At 35.7% G+C, this 13,606-nt stretch overlaps 2 protein-coding genes across 2 annotated transcripts in view; one reads left to right on the top strand and one right to left on the bottom strand.

The window, feature by feature from the left end:
* LOC125071209 (phosphofurin acidic cluster sorting protein 1) overlaps positions 1 to 10,373 on the top strand; it is a 129,714-nt gene extending 119,341 nt beyond the window's left edge. The window contains exons 7-19 of the mRNA XM_047681329.1: positions 479 to 604; positions 1,293 to 1,446; positions 2,401 to 2,475; positions 3,202 to 3,329; positions 3,621 to 3,773; positions 3,942 to 4,138; positions 4,897 to 5,030; positions 5,551 to 5,695; positions 5,891 to 6,005; positions 6,329 to 6,502; positions 6,911 to 7,043; positions 7,183 to 7,305; positions 7,959 to 10,373. Coding sequence (XP_047537285.1) covers positions 479 to 604; positions 1,293 to 1,446; positions 2,401 to 2,475; positions 3,202 to 3,329; positions 3,621 to 3,773; positions 3,942 to 4,138; positions 4,897 to 5,030; positions 5,551 to 5,695; positions 5,891 to 6,005; positions 6,329 to 6,502; positions 6,911 to 7,043; positions 7,183 to 7,305; positions 7,959 to 8,083 — 1,782 coding nt within the window. The 3' untranslated portion in view covers positions 8,084 to 10,373. The remainder of the gene's footprint in view (positions 1 to 478; positions 605 to 1,292; positions 1,447 to 2,400; positions 2,476 to 3,201; positions 3,330 to 3,620; positions 3,774 to 3,941; positions 4,139 to 4,896; positions 5,031 to 5,550; positions 5,696 to 5,890; positions 6,006 to 6,328; positions 6,503 to 6,910; positions 7,044 to 7,182; positions 7,306 to 7,958) is intronic.
* Positions 10,374 to 12,349: 1,976 nt separating this feature from the next.
* On the bottom strand, positions 12,350 to 13,485 carry LOC125071208 (UPF0692 protein CG33108). The gene is made up of 2 exons (XM_047681328.1): positions 12,895 to 13,485; positions 12,350 to 12,712 (listed from the first exon to the last, which is right to left on the bottom strand). Exons 1-2 carry the CDS (start codon positions 13,377 to 13,379, stop codon positions 12,391 to 12,393), a joined length of 807 nt encoding a protein of 268 aa, XP_047537284.1. The 5' UTR covers positions 13,380 to 13,485; the 3' UTR covers positions 12,350 to 12,390.
* Positions 13,486 to 13,606: the final 121 nt, after the last annotated feature.

The raw sequence follows: 13,606 nt of genomic DNA, 5'->3' as shown, positions 1-13,606 counted from the left end.
TGTGGTCATGTTCATGTGCGGTGTACTGGAGTATTTACATTTTTCTTTGAAAATTATTAAAAAAAAAGGAATCGTGTAACCTTGTATGATGTGGTCTAGATTATATATAAACAAATATATTTCATATGGACATGGTAAATGTATAAATATTTTGTCATTTGATAAAAGTTAATCCATTTGATAGATGGGTGTTGAGATTGCGATCGTGTCTTCTAAATGGGATATGATTTTTCCAAAATTGTTGTCATATGCAAAACAATATAATAATATTTATATTTTTTTATATTTTAATTATCATTGTTAAGTTTATTTAATATGAACATAATTGTTTCGTCTGTAGAAAGTCAACTATAAAAATGAAATGTTACTCGCTGGATTGAAAGGGAATTCCACCGAAGGACTTCATACCAGTCCACCGGCTACAGACTCGTCAGTGTAAATTCAAAATATATAAATTATTGTTTAAAATTTTCCACAGCAACGGAATTTGAAGCAAAAATTCGCTGCGCTGCTCCGGCGGTTTCGCGTGCCCGAGGAGTTGAGCGAACGAGGCGCGGCGAGAGACACGCATCACGCTCAGCGAGATATCGATGAACTGTTTCAGGTAAAACTATATAGCACTCAAAGTTTAACTCGCGTAGGCTCATCTAAGAGGAATGTATCTGATCAGTTCTTAATATATTTGATACTAGTTTTTGCTCGCGGATTCGGTCGCGTTTTAGAGATTGGTCGTCAAGTCATTACAGTGGGCATAAAATATTAAAATGAATTCTTCATATAATATTTCATCGAATTCGTTTGAGTGGTTTTGCCATTAAAAGAGCAATAGATAGACAAACAGATAGAGTTACTTGCGCGTTTATAATATTAGCACAAATGATTTCGCTTCTCATGATATATTTTATGTGCTCGGGAAAATATTAACTTTGTGATGAAAGACACTCATAGCTTTAGTACAAGAAACAATGTTATTACTCCTGTTACTCGGGTGCATAAAGTCGGTAACTTTTTGGAGGGGTAACGTTTCAATTGCCGCCGTGACTTGATATAAATTAATTTTAGTATGCAAAACGATATTACATACTCAGCTTGGGACAAAACGTATTTTGTCTATTTCTTTATCGTATTGAAATTTGTAAACAATTAAAAGTTTCTTTGCTTCTTTGTCCAGTTCTTCTCGGGTTAGTGTATATTCTTTTCCGAACCCTTAGGTAGTCAATAAGTAAGTGTAATGGTTCTATATCGAATGTAGGAATTTGAATTTTACGAATCTGTGGCGATGTTCATGCCAGGAGTTAGAATCGCTGTCCTGTGGCGAAGGAGAGGACTCCGGTCCGGATCAGATGGACACCATCAGCATCGGGTCCACGCCCAAACCCTCGCTTCGTCCGTTCTTCAGCAGCTCGCGCAGTCTTGCTAACCAGGAACATCATCGGCATTCCAATGGTATGTCAAATATTTTAACAATAATTGTAGTGTGACATATGTTTGTTTTTTTTTTTTTGTCAACTGTTTTTATTTGTAATATTCTGTAAGGTTTAGATACAGATAAAAAATATGATCTGTGTCTTTCATTCGTATTGAACGAAACAAAGCCTCACATGGAATAATTCACGGAATCCATTCATTATTTCACAAATTAACCAATAAATTGTCTAAATGTATGGTAACATAAAAACAAATAATTTCGAGTTATGAATGAAATACAATTTAAAATATTTTTTACTGAAATAGGAATCTAACATAAGTGTGTATTAAAGTCGTCATGTCGATGCTCGAACGACAGTGCATTGTGTGACTTGCTTTGATTGCCTCCCAAGGTATCGCCGAGAGTTTATCGGTCAACGTACAAGCTGTCGGATAAAAAAACGGAACATATCACAATTTCCTTCATGTAACTTACACATGACTTTATAGCGTTCATCTAATAAATAACGATGCATCTTGCTCTCGCATGTCATAACAGTGATCGGTGTGAGTGAGACGACATAATGTGATAACTTGTACGTGATGATTTTGATCGATGAGAATTATATGTAAATGTTTGTGTTTTGTTTTGTAACGCTGTGTGCATAGTGTAGTGCATGTGTGGGGCAGGTGGAGAGTAGCGGAACGAATATTCTTTTACTTACAAAAATCTCGTTAGTTCAATTGTATTTACTGAATTTACATGAAATATTTATATCATATAGAATATTCTGAAGTATCGTGTCTCATTATTGTTATTTAATTTTTTTCTTAATGGCCATTAATATTTACACCAATGAGATGGCTTTTGATTTTTAATAAACACGTTTTTCAATTTTGTAAATGATAAATATATCTGTTGGATCAATACAATATATTCGTATTCGTGCCTACTATCCGCTTGCCCCAATCGAGTAACGCCCGCATGCGCAGTGACGCGGCACGCCAGCCTCGCGTCCGCGGCCGAGCTGCGCCCGCGCGACCGACACCCGTCCGTGCCTCTCACAGGTACACGCTGTATACGACTTTATGCAACAGTCACTAGTTTATAATCATTTACGGAATATAATTTGACGTATTGCAATTTTTCTAAAACTAACCGTCTGAAACACTGAGTAAAGTCGGATTTTGTAACTCTACCCTGAATGGCCATTGGTCGTCCGAAGTCGACGACGCAATATGCGACCAATGAGCGCTCAGTATTTTGTTAACTTAGTAAGTCTGATTTTTCTTATATTTTTTTAAAGTGGGTTTTTTTTACTATGAAGATATTTAATGTTATTGTTAATAAAGCATTAGTAACTGTTGCATAAGGGTTATTTCATAATGTCTCTAGAGACACATACTAGACAGTAATGACTGCTGCATAATACATACATTTAAGCATCACTAGCAAGCTTTTGTCTGTCTGATTTTTTGTTTCGTTTCCATTTCGATAGGCTTTTGTTTTTTTTTATAACTTAGAAATACTAAGGCTTTGCAAAGTTTTTTAATTTTAAGTATATCTACTACTTTCAGTTCATAAACAAAAAAATGATTTTCATTATGATTTATTATCTGTCTTTTTTTTTAGTTATGTAAACGATCAAAATTGATAGGTCCATCTATATCCTGCAATATTATCACTCTCTTTATTGAAATACCAAAATTATTGTTTAAAATCCTTTTTCAAAATAAATCTTCAAAATCGCATGTCTTTAGGAGACTTTATTAAAATGTTTGGTCGATAAACAGAATCGGAAGCTGTCCGCAGCTCAGCGGGAGACGAACGCGGTAGTGAATGCAATAGCGATGGAGACGCGACACTCGACGCGCCCGTCTCTGGCGCTTCGGTGTCTAGCTCGCCCCCTAACGAGACCAAGGTATCAGATGCTGACCAGTGGACTATCACCCAGATTGGTGGAATTTCGATATTATTGCGCTACAAAGTGACCAAAGTATACGTACGAAATGCATTGCCCCTATATCGATGTGATGTCTTCGTTTCCGAGAGATTTGTAGAATTATGAAATAATAATGTTATGGAGTATAAATAAACATATTTACTTCAAAGGCGAACGAACAGATTCAATTAAATATGCAATTTTAAAATATTTTCAGATGAATCTTTAAATACGGGTTCACAATGGGTTAATGTTTTATTAAATTCACAGGAAGACAAAAGATCTAGACTGTTCCGGAGCGCCACGAGCGGAGGAAACTTGACACCGGCGGCTGCGGCGCGCAAGAAGAACTCGCTTATAATCGGCACGGAAAGACCGCTCTCCGCACACGACCTTCCCGTGCAGAGCCCTACTACACTTGAGGTACACTTTTGATTGAGTAGTTTACATGTTAATTTAAAATAAGAATCATTGGGATTTTTAAAAATTTTATTCCTTATTTTTATGTTTAACTATGTCGCTTTTGTCAAATTTTATATTGAATTCGCTTTCTGAGTTGGCTCAGCGATAATACTGGACATGTCGTCGCAGCCGCGCCGCACGATGCTGGAGCAGGTGAGCCGCGTGCTGGGCGAGGAGGGCCCGCTGCCGGAGTGCGTGGCGCTGGTGCCGAGCGGGCTGGCGCGCGTGTTCCAGGCGCTAGCCGTGCCCGCCGTGCTGGCGCCGCCCGCCGCCGCGCCCGACGCGCGCGCCTTCCTGCACGCGCTGCTCGCACGCGCCGCCAAGCAGTGAGTGGCGCGCACTGTCGTTACACACCATTGGCGAAACACATACTATTCCACGAAATACTCGCACCTCATTGGATGATGCGCGCCGCTAAAGAAAAGCGAGACAACTCCGACACGTGAGAAACTATTGGGCCGGTGAAGGTCACGCGTATTAATCAATGAGCGCAAGAAAACATGTTCCTCGGAAGTGTTACATTAATTGGTGACACTACTATTGTTGTCTCTCATTATATTGTAAAATAATCACCGTATGTGTTATGTTATTAGTCCCAGTAGTCCCAGTATTGTCTTATATTATAGTTACAGATTGAATATTCAATCGTACGAAATTAAGTTAAGTTAATATTGACGGGTCAAAATAAAATATACATAAGTGGAACGCCAATAACAAAAGTACCACTACGATAAACAAGAACCATGAACGTTCTTGTAAACAACTTGTGCAAATATTGTTACATTTAATGTTCGCTACAGCTATAAATTCTCGTTATGCCATCCAATTAAACTATTAAAATACAGCGCTAGATCGCTCATAGAGAAGTTTTCTTGCGAATAAAACGTCGTCAGCTCACGCTTTTCGTTCATCGTAACTGGACAAAATGTCATCCCAATGGATTTGACAGTTTGCAGGAAAGCGTGGGTTTGGGCTGAGTTCAGTGGAAAGGATTGACACGACAGGACACGCGGACGTGTGTTCGTGTTCCCGTAGCACAGATAATACTCGATTATAATAGAATCCCCCGTCCCGCGTGCGGCAGGGGCGTGCGGCGCGGCGTGCGCGTGTGCGTGTGCGGCGGCGAGGCGTGGTGCGCGGCGGCGCTGCGCGCGCACGCCGAGCTGGCCGCGCGCCGCCACGACGCGCCCGCGCTGCGCTTCTACATCGTGCCCACCGGTACGGCTGCGGCTCGCTATACGCCACTGTATTCGTCTGCCAATAATATACCGTTGCTGGTGACTTTGTGTAAAATTACAAACGTATAGGTTGCCACCTAGTTCAAGAAATAGAGTTAATTCATTTTTTAGACTTAACACCGTCTTTACAACAAAACAAACGAAAGGTCGTCCACCAATTTGCTGTTTAGTTTTTTTTTTTGTACTAATTCTATGGGTACAAGCGCTTGAACTAGGCCGAGCCTGTGTCTCAGACGCTAGTCTCTTCCGATGACATTATACAATTCACGTTAGTTTAACTACAACAAATGCGAACTTCAGCAAAAAATTGATGTTTATATATAAGAATTTAATATAAAATTGGAATTTAGTTTTATCCTTTTAATATCTAGCATGTGCTTGATTTTTTGTTTTGTTTTTGTTGAGATGTCTATGGTCGGTAGTAATCATTTTCCATCAGATGAGACTCAGGCCCGTATGTTATAAATAAATAAATATCGCTAACAATACACTCGCCGCAGGTCCCAACACGATATCGCGATCGCTCGGAGCGTCAGACAGCACCTACGCGGCGCTGTTCTGCAACGAGACCTGGAACTCTCTCTGCGAGCGCGCCGCCGACGCCAGCATGCCCGACATCGCTGAGATGTCGTCTAGGATCGCCAGGTAAATTTCTTCTTATATTTATAAAACTGCCTTTTGGTGCTAGTTGCTTATAGGTATATACTTATGACATTTATTTAACCGTAAAACAACAATGCGTTACTCCATTTTGAAGTTTATACCGATTGTGAACACAGGTTTTTGACAATGTTTCGTTTATTTATTGATGATTCTCTATGCAATTATTTGACTTTCCAGGTATTTAAATAGCATCGGTCCAGTCAACAACATACCGATCGGCGAAGCCATGGTTGCTTACCGGGATAAGTCGGGCGACGAGGACTCAAGTCAGACATTCGTACCCTTCATTGCGGTAATAATAAGTTTTATTTATTTATTTGTTTCATTATTACTTTAATTTATCTATGCATTCATTTTATTATATTACATTGTATTAATGATACATACAGAAAATTCCTTAAAGTTACTATTTTGCTTTCGTTTTGAAAATATTGATTTTATTTAAAATTGCTAATACAAATCTCATAATCTATTGTTGAATAATGAAAAAATAGTAAACGTTACAAAATTAGCCATATCACACTCCTTCGTCTTTGGAAATATCTCGTCTCGGCTGGGTCTCAGGTCTCAGCCTCCGGAGTAGGGCCGTAATAAACGAACGGAGTCGTCCCGCAGGAGGTGCGCGTGGGCTGCGGCGAGGGCGGCCCGTCGTCGCTGGAGCTGGACGAGGGCGGCTCCCCGCCCGCGCGGCCCTCGCCCCCCGCCACGCCCGCGCCCGCGCCCGACGCCGCGCCGCCGCTCGCGCTCGCGCGCGCCGAGCCGCTCGAGCTGCAGCTCGACTACTGGCCGGTACGCACGCACACGTGTGCTCGGACTGCTCAGGCTATCTCGATTCCAATTTCGTCTAAATCGGATCCGAGGCTTAAGCGTTAGGGCGTGCATCTCGGTGTAGTGCATTCGATGAAGATAAAAAGGACGCTACCTACCCAGTCTATATGCTTATATACCTAATATGTTATATTTCAACAACGAAATCTACGCAATGTCTTGGATATTAGGGTATAAATTATATTATTGTAAAGTTTAATTAAAATTCGTTTAGTAATTTTTGCGTGAAACAAGACATCCAAACATTCCGACGAACTGTTGAATTTATAATACATACAGCCAAAAAAATATTCAAATAAAAAAATAAACTTAGATTAGTCTAAATAACTTCAAAATAGGTGCATATAAATAATGATTTATATACGCCAGGTGGCGGAGGGAGCGAGCGGTGCAGAGGGGGGAGGGAAGGTCACTTTGAAGGGTTCGTTCCGCGCGCTGCTGGTGACCAGGCATAACCACCATCTCTGCATCACATACCTTACTAAGGAGAAGAAGCAAAAGAGTAAGAATACCATATCATAGTTGTACGTTAATGTACTAATTTATATTTTGCGCTTGTATGTAAATCTACCGCGTACAGATTACCATCGATTTAACAACTTTTGCGGTACAATACTTATGTGATTATTTTTGTATTCCAGTCATGAGGCTAGGCAAGAAGAAGGAAAAGAGTGGGGAGACGGAACCAGGTCGCGCGCAGACAGTGGAGGGAGTGGCGCGTCTCATTTGTTCCGCTAAGGGATCGCACAACTCGCCACTTAAAGGTATGTTCAACAGGAACAGCCCGTAAATAAAACCAGTGTTATTCGACCACACAGATTCGATGGTTGTCGAACAATCGTGAAACAGTAATTTATCCGACAAATGCAAGTTTTCCCACGTTATTTCCTTTATCACGAAGATCAAGATTAATATTGTGAACACAAATAAAATACGTGATATTCGTTGGTTTTCTGGAGCCTGCGACGTTCGGTTAAAATATGTTATTATTTGTAAACATTAAAAAAAAAAACATTAAAAAATGTCAATGTCTGTTATTTGTTGTGCTGGGAAATTATAAATAAAAAAGAAAGAAAAGTTTATTTATATTACGGCCCAATTGAAAAGTAAAAAAATAAAACTGACAAAAAAAATTAGACAAATTATACTTATCTTAAAAAAAAAATTGATTTGATAAGCAATTTGGGTTCCAAAACGAATGTAGTTGTGACGGACTGTGACAATCTGTCTATGTTAAGGTGTAAAATAAATAAAATATATTAAATCCATAAAAGCTTTCTACATTTACATTTTTTTTTGCCCGGGTTCTTTGTTCTGTTAATTAAATTGTATGATTGAATTCTAATGAGTTATTAAATGTTATAATTTAAAGTTAATTATACAATGAAATAGAATCAATAATTATTTTCGTCATCAGTTTACATCGACGGCACGGAATGGAACGGCGTGAAATTCTTCCAGCTGTCAACGCAATGGCAGACTCATGTGAAGACCTTCCCCGTGGCTACGTGCGGAGCACCCCTCGCTCCACCGGAGACCTAGGCCTCCGCCCGTCGTACCTCGGTCGCCCCGCTATGGTTTCCTAGTCTCAGAACCTTCAGTGGTTCGATGGGCTGCATGACATCATGAGTAATCTAGCCGAAAGCGGTTTGGTTACGTCGACTTTACGAGTCGTAATTTACATGTACACGGGATTTGATAGAGGCCGATGGGAATATGAGGCTTTTAAAGAAGCCGTCTGCGTAATTGTGCTTACAATTTATAATTACCATTCATTACTGAACGAATGAATGAACGAACGTAATAAAGGAAGAATTGAATGATAGTGATTTTTAAAAAGTGAAACTTTCAATCAATTCTTCTGCTGTTATTTACGCGTCACTCTTACGCCGGCGACCTTAATAATATTAAATGTCCAAATTTAATTCAATAATGTTACTGTACCCCTTCTGTCTGTAGCGTTACTTAATATATCGCTGTCAAGCTGCCATGGTTTTAGCTAAGCTTTTGTTGTGTAACATTGAACTCTATTTGATATAAAATAGAGTCCAAGTTCCGTCTTAGAATTGTAGCTTTCTTTAATACGTTCAAGTTGCATAATGAAGGCTCAATATCGTTAACTATGCATTATAGTCATTTCGTAGTAGATAGTACATTATTTATCGTATAGGTAATCCGCGTACTCAGTATATATCGAGGAATTTATGGTTCGTGACATTTCCATGTAATGTGTAGGTTAGTTTGTGTAACGGAGTAAAAATAACGAATTTTAATGAGTATTTTCGGCACATATCAGATAGGTTCGTGCTGGACTGCGGGCGCGATTTTAATTTTTGTCTGTGATTTATGGATGCAGTTTTTTTTAGTGCGGCGATAGTCGATTGGTCGCTAATGTTTTTTATATATTTTGTATGTATATGCAGCGGTTCGTTTTCGGTAGGGAAGCAATAGCTTTGATACAGTCATGTAGCGTTTTTAATATATTTAAGAATATGAAATGTAATCTTTCCTATAAATCTTAGTATACGCGATCTTTCAAATATGATAATTATAATATATTTCGCCGATAAGTCGTGGATAAATGGAGTATTATGTTAATTAAATATAAGGTTTGAACGATTCGTCAAAAGGCAGTAATGTAAGCCAGATTACATGACAAAATTCCAAAAACGCTTAATTTTAAATTAAAAAAAAATAAACTATCCGGCTACACAAAATGAGATATACAATAATTCTGCTAATTCATGGAACTTGTGATCAATGTTGTCTGAAAATAAAGTTTATGCTTACTAGTCTCTTATTGTAGAAGTACCTAAATCGTAGCAGCGAAAACGGCCTGTACGGAATTCGAAGTGTCACTAGAAAGTGTAGCCGGGCTCTCAGTACGTTGTAACGAAATCCCTTTCCCTCTTAAACATTTCGAGCCAGCTTTAAAACCTAATTTGATATAATTCGAGAGCAATAATAAAACGATTCCAAAAAACGTATCCAGTAAATCGGTGTTAATTCTAATTCAATGTGTTTAGCTAAGTGTGGTAGAAAAAAATTGCAACGAAAAGTCTTCGATTAATTTAAATTATTAGAAAGAATTAATAAAGTTGTCTCCTTTGTTTCAGTTCTATGTGGCTTTTGTATGATCCGATATATTTATACCACGGCTTATGGGTTCTATTCGCAATATTTTATGGCATTGTAGTGACATGGTGCGCATCCACCGAAATAGTTGGCAACTTCTGTGTTAGCAACTCTTTTTTTATTATAAACTATTCAATCAAGTAACCAAGGATGTCACAACAATTTAAATTTATTTATTGCCAACTTAACTTACAGAATCTTTTGACAGTATCGCTTGTTGGCAACACAGACGTTGCCATTTATTCATTTAGTGGAGATGCAGTATTAGGTAAAGATGTAGTAGGGTCGGCTCAAGGTGCTCTTCCATTATTTGTTTTATTCAAACATTTTACTGCACATTATAAAAGTGCCAAATTTTTACATAAATTTAATTTGCCGATTTAAATTAAATAATTAATCTTTATGTTAAATCCAAGTGTTGCAAGATGTTTAAGTACATTTGACTTTAATTTTAGTCCCTATAGATTTTTTCCATTGTTAACTTATTATTTTGGAAGACGCTGTGTATAATAAAACTACTCTTCAATATTGTTTGTTCAACTCTTTATTATAATAATCACACAAATTAACTTGGACAATAGTCGGTGTATTTAGATATGTATGTGAGGTCAATGTAACGCTGTTAGCATAAGATTTATATCAAATTGTAGAAAACTGTTACAATATATTAAGGCCATATAAGATGTATACAAATTTAACTTTAAAAACACTCAATACAATGTTATTTTACAAAAATAACATTTGATATATGTATATGTCTACATATGGCCAATTATATCAATAAATTCTATTCATAAGCTTTGTCGTGAATGTTACGGAAAAAAAAAATGTTTTCAAACGTGTAATGAAATATGTTAAACTGACAATATTAACAAAACATGCACAAAAACGGTTTAAAGACAGATGATAATAATTTTATATAATATGATGGTGAATATTGAATTCTTTCAAAAATTTCTCTTTATTATCTACAAGACTTTGAAGGAGCAAAGAGATCGTGCATATCGAAAGCTTTATATTATACTGTTTCTAAATCAACAGATATTTCATTTTCAAATTCTACTTGTAATATTGCAGATGTTCTGTTGCTGATCTGTATTCATAATCATAATTGTTGTAAATTAATTCAAATGCAAGACTTAACATTCATGCATCATAAATTTAAGTTCGCCCCTGAACTTACAACCATAATATTAAAAATTGCAATAATCAATTAAATTTCATATAAACCTAATACTTTAATTGTTCTAAATTTGAATTTATAACAATATTATTTTGACTATAAGTTACTCATGTAATCTGTATTGTCTGTAATAATCGCATTTTACATCTGCATAGTGTGCTTAATTATAGTAAAAAGTTATAAAGATGGTCTAGTCTTGTTTACACATGCATGTATCGATAAAATTTGATGTCTTTTAGTTTTAACTGCTATTTCGTTTTGTATTCTATTATTGAAATTAGTAGATTGTATTCAAACAAACATTTGTCTGACCAACGGAATATTTTAAAGAATTCATTTTGTTGTTAAATTATTTCAATTGCTTGTGTAAAATGTGTATTTATATACAATATAAACCTGTTAATTATAGGTAATCGACCTTTAGGGTTACTTATTTCGAAGCAAATAGCAGTTAAATCAAAAAGAACTCAAGTTATATAGTCCAAAGTTGTTTTAGAGGCCTAGCCAAATGTTTGAGTATAACAGCGGTGTAAATTTACGTTATCTTCATTCTAATAGTAATAGTGTACTTTGATAATAAGCTATGATATATATTTAGTATAATTTTGATCTCATAACTGCTGACTGACTTGGCGATTAAAATTTTCTAATTATTTAGCTGTATGCTGATATTAGAATGATTTAATTAAAATGTATTATAAGAAGGTATTCAATGCAACTTGTAATCATTTATTCGATAACAATTATTATTATTAATCATCACAAATATAATTTGCCAGAATAGATGGCATTAATATTCTTTAGTTTAACGGAGAGTTGTTAAGTTGATTTATTTAGTACAAAAGTATATTACATTTATGTTATTTATAATACAATTTTATACATCAATTCAAAGTAGTGAAGGTGCAATAAAAGGATGTCTTACTGTCATTTGTTTAACAGAAGATTGATTTGTCTATCTGATAGTTATTTCACTTCAATATGTTTATGCAAGAAAATGAGATTTATTATTTAATCACAATTTGCAGTATGATTTGTATTTATTGTACAAATAAAATTTTGCATTAAATTATTCTATTATTTAATAAATCCTTTGGCAATAACTCAAAATGAGTTGTGAACCTAGGGACACATTTTCTATTACTATTTTCCATAGTCCTTCTTCATGAGATAACTCAATTTTATCATTTCCTTTTGAATAATAGTTAAATTATCTATGACATTCTTTCCTTAAATATTTATTATTGTTGCGTTTACACTAAATACAATTTAAGAAAAAAAAGATTTAGTTCCAATAGTTTTTTTTTTTATATGACATTGTAGATCATCATTAACATTGTCATAATATAAATAATATGATAAGTTTAATTTGAGAAATGTTTAAATTAAATTACATATATATTTGGATATAAAAGTATATATATCTATTAGTAAATTTAAATCAGTCATTTATCAGCATGTATAATGTGCAGTATAAGAATATAAACTCATACCATAAAAAGTGTATATTTTTATAAAATTTCCCTTATACTTACAAACCTTTAAACAATAGAAACTTGCCTCTTAATCCATTTTCCCCCCCAATTCCTCCTTCAGGAAGCACATATGATATGCCATCTTCCTGCTTTTTGGGTGAAAATTCCCATAAATTATTATTACTCTTATCCAATGCATCCAGAGTCCAAGCAGATAAATATCTTGACTTTCCATGTCTACAAAGAACATAGACATTACTTGGGTCGGCGGTGTAGCTGTTGCCAGGATCTTTGACTATAACTATCCCACAGACGAGAGCCCAGTGGGCTGTATGACCATGACGTAAGCATGGTGAATGATTACAATCAGCGTCATAACTGGTGTTTTAATTAAGAATATATATTTGTTGTTTATTTATAACTTATATGTTATATTAATTATAATAGTTTTTAACAATTAAAGATTTGTGATAATAAAAATCAAAACTAATTGATAACATCAGACAAAGATTTAAATCAACAGTACCTAGCTGAAATAACTTAAATATTACAAAGGATACGCAACCAGTAAAGTAGCACCATTTATTAACTCAAGTATTATTTCTTCACAAAAGATACCACTACTCTTTACATAACAGTTTAGGTTCGCAATTTCTGCCAAGCTAATGGCCTGTTCTGCTAACTTAGCCATATCTTTACAACTGAACATTTCTCCGTTATTACTGTAACCTTTCATTTTGGTAATATTTAGCAGCTCCTCAGGTGTGACCTCTCCATTTAATAACATGGATAAAGCAACTAATCCGCACGTTGGTCCTATTTGCATAATTGACTCAAAGTTTTTATATTTGTACTGAAATGGAGCTTCATGTAAACATATATCATTTTTAGCACAAACTTCCCATAGCTGGGGTTCATAGGCTGCCCATTCACAAATATCAGAATAGCTAAAAGTAGGTGAAAAATCTGAAAGTTTTGGAGGTGAGTTCGAGCTGGCTGGAAGAGGCGGCGGAGGTGGTGGTGGTGCAGGTGGTATCGTACACATTTTTTTATAAAATTCTTATATTACACTTCTATTTATAAAACTCATAGTTCCGATTTCTTATAAGGAATTTGATAGTAAGTTCAGTTGATAAATATTAAATAACAACAATTCATTCATTCTTTTTGACAGCTATCAGCTGATAATTTTACTAAAACATTACTACCCGTAGTATTTAAATCTCATTATGGTTTTTATTTATAATTGTTTTTTTTAATAATATGAAATTA

This window comes from Vanessa atalanta, chromosome 18 (assembly GCF_905147765.1).
Source record: "Vanessa atalanta chromosome 18, ilVanAtal1.2, whole genome shotgun sequence".
Taxonomy (NCBI): domain Eukaryota; kingdom Metazoa; phylum Arthropoda; class Insecta; order Lepidoptera; family Nymphalidae; genus Vanessa; species Vanessa atalanta.
This window is presented reverse-complemented; position numbering and strand designations above follow the sequence as displayed.